General features: G+C 47.4%; 1 protein-coding gene across 1 annotated transcript in view; it reads left to right on the top strand.

The window, feature by feature from the left end:
• Window positions 1–924: 924 nt before the first annotated feature.
• Pappa2 (pappalysin 2) overlaps window positions 925–8,923 on the top strand; it is a 256,472-nt gene continuing 248,473 nt past the window's right edge. Inside the window, exons 1-2 of the mRNA XM_015492059.2 lie at window positions 925–1,162; window positions 2,806–4,609. Coding sequence (XP_015347545.1) covers window positions 3,700–4,609 — 910 coding nt within the window. The 5' untranslated portion in view covers window positions 925–1,162; window positions 2,806–3,699. The remainder of the gene's footprint in view (window positions 1,163–2,805; window positions 4,610–8,923) is intronic.

Here is an 8,923-nt window from a genome sequence, read left to right as displayed (position 1 = left end):
CTCCTCTTGCAAAAACTGTTTAAGAAATCCACATCCTCTCCCTTCATTCCTTGGGCATTTCAGAAATTATATTCCTCCCCCAACTACCCCCGTCAAAATAAAATGAATGCAGCCAGCTCCTGCTGTGTGTCCTTAAATTCATTCCCTCCAGCTTTGCTGGTTTGAAAGCCTGTACCCTAGAAGGGGCCTCCTGCATTTGCTGGCAACCCTGCTCCAGTCTGATCGCCACAGATAGTGCTTTGGAGTAAAAAAAAAAGGGGGGAAAAACCCTCTCGTTGGAGATTTCAAAACAGATTCTACCAGCTTTCAAATCCCTGCACTTGCGGAGTGGCGGGTTTGAGGAAGAGGGGATGGGGACTTGGGGTGTGGGTGTTTGTCACAAACACATAAGCAACAGAATTTATATATGTATAGATCTGGGCTTCCCTTGGCATGTTTTTGGTGTCTTTTTCCCTGGCATGGAGGGTGGGTGCTGTGTAAGTCTGACTTCTCTCACACTTCTCGGGTTTGGGGTGTGTGTGTGTGTGTTTGTGTGTGATGGAATTGAGGAGGGGGTGCTGTGTTTTTGATCTGATTCACTTGACAGATTATTTGAATCCAACCCACCTTTCCGCACATGTCAAACAGATGGGATCATTGTTAAAAGCCTTGAGAGCCGGGCTGAGCGGTGGGTAAGGCAGGGAGGGGGAGCCAGGAGGGACACCGAGGGGAGGAGGGGGCACCTTCCAGTGGCTTTGTGTGTTCACACATTGGAACTGACAGGAGCCCTTCTTCTCCGTGGGTGGGGGAGTGTTTGGGGGTATGGGGTTGATGAGGGGGGATGGAAAGGGAGAGAGGTGGGGTGTTGGTGGGCAGGGTTATGATGTCACAGCCAAAGTTACAACAGGAGGAAAACACAGACATGGTTCAACATTTTTTTTTTTAAACTTTGGACTGCCAAGAGCTGAAGGAGAGTGGTGAGCAAAGGAATGAAGGGGAGAGAGAGAAACTAAGCTGGAAGCTTGAGTTTTGTGTTGCCTCTTGAAACCTTATGAATGGATTACTAGCAGCTGGGAGCCAGGAGAGACCTATAGGGGATGCGAGCTGCCTTACACTCTAACAGGGGGAGAAGCAGGCGGAATCCTTCTTCCCTGATGGGTTACCCTCCTTCCTGAAATGAATGGTAGGAAACCTTTTTTCTGAGGATCCTTGGGGTGGCATGGTGGAGGGGGAGCTGGTTTCTTTTCTTACCTGAGTATTTTCCCTCCCTCTTCTTGTTTTCCTCCTCTCTCTTTCTCTCTCTCCCCCCTTTTCTTCCCTGCTTTTCTGACTTTATACATCCCCTCTCCCCACTCCAAAGACTCAGTCTCTATTTTGATCTGCTACGGGGGGGGGGGGGAGAGAAAGAAAAAAGAACTGAGTCAGAAAAGTGAATGGAGCTAGAGAAGTGATAAGAGGAAAAAGGATAAGCAGACCAGACCATGGGGTGTCTGCTTAGTAATGCCCACGTGCCTGGACTGATAGCCTCAAAGGGACTTGCTTTGAGGCTCCAGTAGATGCTTCTTGGGGAAACAAGGTGTGCTGGGGATGGGGTGGTTAGGACACCGCCTTCTTATAGCAAATAGATTAGCTGGGTAGAGGAGTTTAAAAGACAATGTGGGGTCCCAAGGCTGAGGAGGCAGTGAGGTCTTCCTCCATGGTATGTGGGCTGCATGTTTTGGAATGTGTGCTACACAAGCAATGATTTTAAAAGTGTAAGTGATTTTTCTTAGGACCTGAACGAAGGACCCAGTGTACTGCTCTCTCTGTTTTGTACTACCTGTGGTCAAACGTACCTGGGTTAAGCATGCTCTCTGTGCGTGTCCATCTGTCTGTGTGAAGATGTATACATGTATATAAAGAATGGGGATCCTTTGAGAAAGCTGGTGTGTGAGCATCTAGGCAAACATGACAGAGGTTAGAATCACAGTATCTACCTCCTTGTTTTATCCATTCATTTCAAATCAGTTGAAAAAAAAATGTTGCTTGAGTTTAGCTGTTCATTTTTGTAAATTACTTATTTTGGGCATCTCATTTGTTTATTTGCTCACTCAGCATATGGTGACTTTTACTAACTTCAGATTGAGGAACTTCTGAGAGGAAAAGAAGATCTATGTACTATGAAAGCATGGCATTTCCATTTAATGTTTCTCATAGCAGGATAATTGATTTCTCCTTTCTCCCAATGTTCAATATGAAGTGAATTTAAGGTATTGTTCTTTTAAATCTGAAATGATTGATTGAAATAAGAAAAAATGCAGGAGATTTGTAAGAAAACAAAAGAAAGACATGCAAATAGTCCTAAAAGGCGAATGTGGGCTTATTAGGGAGGTCCTTTCAAAGTGTGTGTGTGTGTGTGTGTGTGTGTGTGTGTGTGTGTGTGTGTGTGAGAGAGAGAGAGAGAGAGAGAGAGAGAGAGAGAGAGAGAGAGAGAGGGAGGGAGGGAGAAGGTACACACAGAGTGCTCCAAAACAGTATTGATTGTTTGCTATTGATTGTGTAGGCTGTGGCTGCAGAGAGAGAGAAAGCCCAAGATGTTTACTGGGGAAACGGGCTGTCCCCTGTGCCTGGTCGAGATGGGGAGGTTTTCAGGAGGAAGGAGGGGACAGGAGGAGGTGGAGTGATGCACCAAACTTACTAGCTTTGACATCATCCTTGTCTTTAAATGAAAAAACAAGAAGATAATTACAGGCAGAGAGAAAGGGAGAGAAGGGGAGAGGAGAGACCGGAGGGAACAGGTCCTTGAAGTACACACTCTTCTTTTTGCTCTTTTCCCTGTTTTCCCAGGGATCCACAAGGCTCCCAGAAGGTGAAGTCAAGGGCTCTCAGACTCATTTGGTTAAGAGAACAGCAGACTGTCAACCCAGAGAAGAACTTTACGGAGACTTACCACATACCAACAAGTTGGAAGGGGATAAAAAAATACTTTCGGCCATCAACAACCCTGAGCACCAAGTGAGGGTAGTATCCTATCCTGTGCTGGCAGACTGGCAGCTGAATGGGGACCTGGCTGAGGACATCTACAGAGGGAAAGTTAAGTACCAGCTTGCTCCCAGATTCTTTTTGCATTTTTAGATGATAGCCATCAAATTGTGTGTCTGTGTATAAATTTGTTTATAGCAATTCTAGCAATTTGTTTTAAGGTGAGCATTATTTTGGGTGAAGGAGTACATAAAAGAAGGCAACCCCAAGGGAAGGAAGAAGAGAAGGAAATGAAAATGGGAAAATACTGTGTTTTTGAATGACATGGGGGCAGCCAGGGGTATATATAGGTGAGTGTGCTATTTGAGAGACTTTGGTTTATGCTCTACTTTCTAGTATCAGTGTGGGAAGGGATTATTGAAGAAGGAGCAAAAAGAAAAAGGAAAGAAACCTGAGCTCTCTGGAAGGAAAGTCCAAGGAACCAAGAGCAATTAGCTTCATTCTGCAAGGACTAAACCAGAGCTGCATGAGGGAAGCACCTGCCGCGCAGCAGTGGGGAAGTGACTGGCAGAGCCACCAGAGCAGCAGGTCCTCAGGAGAGGCTCTCCACTGGGGCAGCTTGACAAAGTTTGGTTTGTGAGCAGAACAGTTCCCCAGTGACTGCACATTCATTGCAGGCTGTCTCTTCTTTTTCTCCCCATCATCCCAGTGTGGTACCCAGAAGTTGACTTCCGGCTCTGTGGGAGAGCTGAGGGAGGGATGATGTGTTTGAAGATCCTGAGGATAAGCCTGGTGATCCTGGCTGGGTGGGCATTCGGTACTGCCAACTCCGAGCTGGGCTGGACACGCAGGAAATCCCTGGCTCAGAGGGGACACCTGAATCAGGTGCTGTTGGAAGGGGAGCGCTGTTGGCTGGGGGCCAAGGCTCAGAGACCCAGAGCTGTTCCCCAGCATCACCTCTTTGGGGTGTACCCCAGCAGTCCTGGGAACTACCTGAAGTCCTACCCTGTGAGGGATCAGGGAACCTATCCTTCAGGACGCACTAAACCGGACTCCATGAGAAAGGCTGTTTTCCAAGACCTGACTGAAAACACAGTGGGAGTGGGGGGGAAGCCGAGTGAGCATCCAGTAGCCCTGTGGGTAGGGGACAGTCCTATTGGGCAATCAGAGCCTCCGGGAGATGATGACACTTATCTTGGCAAACAAGGACTCAAGGAGTCTCTAGGTGAGGCCGCAGCTCGGGGAAGCTGGACAGTGGCTGCCACCATTCCCACCACCTCTCCATACCTGAAGGATCCTGAAGCGGAGAGCCAGGGAAAGGGCTGGGCCAAGTCCAGGCATCCTCGCCGAGTGGTGAAGAGGCAGGCAGAGGACATGTCTGGAGACCCTGGTATCTCTCCTCCGCATTTCCAACCTTGGCCTAAGCACCCCCTTAGGCACAGGGTTAGAAACGTGTTGAAGGACAGCATACAAGATGGTGGAGGAAGCCCTGACTGGGAAGCAGAGACCTTTAACCCCCAAGGAGGACTGTCTGTCTTGTACTTCTCGGGGAGGCGGGAGCGGCTGCTGCTGCGTCCAGAAGTGCTGGCTGAGATTCCCCGGGAGGCGTTCACAGTGGAAGCCTGGGTGAGACCAGAGGGAGGACAGAACAACCCGGCCATCATCGCAGGTAATGACCCACTCCTGGGCTTTCTGATGTCCTGGGGAGTAGCTGGCTCCATTTTTTGATGGGGTTAGACCTAGGGAGCAAGGTGGGGAAGAGGTCAGAGCAGGAAAGCTAGGAATAAGGACAGGGAGCTGGCCAGGGACAGGGAGGGGCAAGCCCTTTATTTATTAGCACAGCAGGACTCTGGACACCATCGAAGAGAAGATAATGACCTCTGCCATAACAGCATTGCCCCTGGTATGGATCTCATGTAGTTCTGTGCATCCTGCTTGCCCTCAGGAGATCTTGGCTTAGCTCTCTCACCTTTTTTAAAGGGAAAGGACTTTTCATCTTTAGTCAAAGGAGAAGGGGTCTCATACTCTGTTTCTCATAGTCAGTTTGGGATACCCAGACAACTTTGAAAATAGAGGAGAGTCCAAGACCTGCACAGTGAGTCATGCCCGGGCTGGTCCAGGCTGGGAGGGAACAAGGCTGTCAGGCACACAGCCATCTTGTCCTGCCTGGTTGCCTTTTCTCTGAGCAGCCCTGAACGTACACAGAAAGGCACCACCTGTTCCACATCTGGGGGTCTCCTTCATTTTGTCCTGACAGCAGTATACACAGACTAGGAACAGTAAGGTCTACTGGAAAAGGTGGGCACTCATAAGCCAGGGTCTTGGCTTCTAGCCCTGGCTGTTGTAAGAGGGATCTACAAATGAAACCTGGTATAACTCTTCGATGTTGATCAGAGACACCTGCCTGGGAGTTTTGCCTATATTTATTCTTCTCTATACCCAGATGTTGGCTTTTTTGGAAAGTCACTCAGAAGGGAAAAGAAGTGAGTGGAATAAGAATAGCTGCCTCTCTGACTGGGAAGCATGATTCAAGAAAGGTGTTTAGGGTTAGGCTTTCTATTTCATCACTTGTATCTCATTATCCTTTTGGATGGATCTCCCATGACAGAACCTAACCCCAAAACAAGACACATAGTAAAACAATTTAATTTTATTAATTTGGATTATCCACAGCACCCTTTGATCTTTGTCTATCCCATTACATTGATGGAGAAACTGAGGCAACAAGACATGCCAGAGGTAGGCTGGGGATGGGACTTCAGAGCCCATGAATTGCTTGACAGTTTTCCAAAACAAAAACTTCTCAGGTTGCTGGAACCCTGCAAAGAAGTTTGAGAAGAGGGAAAGAAATCTGGAAAAGGAAGGAGCCTCTTCCAATGGAGTGTTGCTGGAACATCCCTTCCGGACACTCTCTCTCTCCCCCTTTGGCTGTGATTTCTCTATTGGAAGCTGGGATTCCCAGACACTGAGCACGCTAGGGTCTTTTGGTTTTGCTTTATTTTGGGGTGGGAGAGGGGGTGAGAGAAGGGGCTGGGCTGTGAGCTAGGTGGGAGCAGAGAAAGAGTAGAAGGAAACCCTTTTTCTGGGGCCAAATGGAAGAAATAATGAGATGATTATCTGATCAGAGCTGGCAGTTTCACAGTTCCTCCCAGATGACTTCTTCTTGCTGCCTGATCTTGCTTCCTAGTACCCATCTGCCAGGGAAACTGCGTGCTTGCCGTCTAGACTGAAACCCACGACTCTGCTTACCCCTCCTCTTGCAGTAGCAACATAGAGACCTGGGATCAGTTTCTGACTGTAAAGAATTAGAGAAGGATCCAACAGGAAAATATGTGGGAGGCTCTGAGGGGCTCTTATTAAAGCTCAAACCTGGGGAAGCAGATTCACGATTGTGGTACCTGACTGCTATCCTGTCCCTCCTGTGTCTTGTCTCATGCTCTACACAGAGGAAAGCAGTGATTTGATTTGATTGCAGTTCTCACATTCCTTGATGCACCTCCCGCAGCCCACCCCAATATACCGCTTCCCTCCCTTGCTCATCTGTCTGTCTGTTACCCTCAACAGCCCTCACACAGCCACAGCGCACTCTCCTTCTTCAAAGTGTTCATCTGACTCTCTTAACCTCCCTAAGCACGTACAATTGGGCAGGAAATCTGTTGCAGACAGTCTAGCTTCTGAGGTTTCTTCTCTTCAAATCAAAGAGGTTCCTGTGGTATACTGGGATTTCCCCCTTTAGGTTCGCTCCAGGAAGGTTGAGGGCAGAGAACAGCCAGGTCCAGCTCTTCTCCACCTCCCACCCTGTTCTCTTCTTTAGTCTTGTGTACATCAGGAAGTACCCCATAAGGATTTAGGGTAAAAGTTGGTAAAACATAGGGGTTGGAAACAAGGTCACCATCCTTCAGGATTCTAGCAGATGGGCTCCTGAGGATTTAGGCATCCTGTCTACTCATACTAATTACCACGGCACTCACCTGTGGACCCTGTGATTGAGAATCATGTAGTTACCAAACAAGGACTCAGGAATTCATTGCACCAAATTACTCTCCTCTATCAACAGGAAGCCCTATTCCTTCTCACCTAGCACTGGTCCTTGAGCTGGTCACTACCTGTTCCTAGGATGGTTGGCTTCCCCTATGCAGAACAACAATACAGAATCATGTCCCTGGGAGCTACAAATGACTCAATTACTGCAGTTCTGCTTTCTTGAGGATAGTCCAAGATGCTGCAAAGATTTGGCTCCCACACTCTTTTACAACAGCTTTCAAAAATCAGCATATGCCTACTTAACCTAATCCCACTTTCCCAGTCTTCATTCTACCAAACTTGAGGTGTTTTCTCTTGGGTAGAGATCAACCATTGCAGAGAAGACCCCACCCCCAGAGGTGGGGCCTTGAGGAATACTTTCCACTTAGGGCACTAGGTGGCAGCGTTGCCTCATTACAGGAGAACAGGAAGCCCCCGAGGGGGGACTGCGATTTCTTGGAGGGCTGTCCTGCCCTGGCCTCAGCATGCAATTTAATCATCCTCTCCCAGAATGTTGTTGGTAGGCACCTCTGGGGTTTAGCTTCATATAGGTTTTTTTTTTTTTTTTTTTTTTTTTAAGCTAATATGGCATTTTTAGGGGTGGTTGACTGACTTGTATTTGTAGCAACTAGTAAAGAAAGCAAAGCCAACCAGAGTTGTCCTCTCCTTCCACCCCCAATAATCACATTCTTTCAAAATAGGAAGCTGGACTCCAGAATGAACTGCCAGAATAGTTTATTTAGGGTGGAGGATGATGTGGGGTTCACAGACTGTAGGTGCTGAGGGTTTCTCTGGCCCCCAAGTGGGTGGGGCTTCCTGCAAGGCAGGCCTTCTGCAGGTACCTGTTTCCCATGGCTGATGCAGATCAACTGAGTTCTAGGGGAGGGCTGCATGCAATGGCTCCCCTGGAGGGTACCCCCCAGAAGCAGCTGGTTGAGGGCTTGCCATTTAGGGCTGTGTGCCACTAAGAGTAGTCGGAGGCCTGGGGCCCATTTGGTTGGGCCATTGGAACTGAGTAGGGGAATAAGCCAAATTCTGTCCTATTTGGGGGAACACTTGTCGCTCCAGCACTCAACCCTGAAACCATCCTGTTCCCTTCCCGCCTTCTCAACTTCCTTTCCTCCTTCCTTCAACCCCAACATACACAAAAGAGAAAATTTAATAGGTTCCTCCGTACCCGTAATTGATTTCAAATGTTCCCTGAAGTGGCCCAGCTGAGTAACCACCTGCAGCTCCCAAGATGCAGGAGACCTGAGTACTAAGTCCATGGCAGGACTGGAGCCCAGGTTTCTTCATCCAACAAATATTTATTGAGTGCCTGGCCATGTAGAGTGCAGTGAGCCACTGTGGGGAATACAAAGATGTCTAAGAAACTGTCCCTGAGGCGAGGGCAAGTTTTTCTCCTCTGAGGATCCAAGTTTTAGAGAATGTCCCAGTGTGGAATTTGGAAGGGAGACAGATCTGGAATCAGGTATTTTATTGACACTATCAGGGCTATGGTCCTTGGCAGTTCACTGAACGTTCTGAACTTTGTTCAAATTGAAAAATGAGAAAAAAACCCAACAATATATATAAATGTATGATTCCATCTTAATAAGAAAAAAATCTTAAAAAGAAAGAGAAGAAAAACAGAAGACAAATGAGATAATGTCTAGCAGAGTTGTTATGACGTTTTAATAAGTCATGTATATAAAGTGTGCAACACAGGGCCTGACCCAGGGGGCTTATTTATGACATGGCAGGTGTTAACAGTGGGTGGCTCCATTACTAAGAGCTGTGTATCAACCCATTCCTCTTTGGTTCTAACCTATTAGCCTCTCATTTTTCTGTAGGTGAGATATTAACTTTTTTTTTTTTTAAACAGCATGGTCTCAGGATAATTAAGGACTAGAATCAGAGGCCTAAAAGGATCCATTTATTTTATTTTTTAAAATTGTCTTTTTTTTTTTTTTTTTTTTTT

The sequence above is a fragment of the Marmota marmota genome, unplaced genomic scaffold, assembly GCF_001458135.2.
Source record: "Marmota marmota marmota unplaced genomic scaffold, marMar, whole genome shotgun sequence".
Classification (NCBI taxonomy): domain Eukaryota; kingdom Metazoa; phylum Chordata; class Mammalia; order Rodentia; family Sciuridae; genus Marmota; species Marmota marmota.
This window is presented reverse-complemented; position numbering and strand designations above follow the sequence as displayed.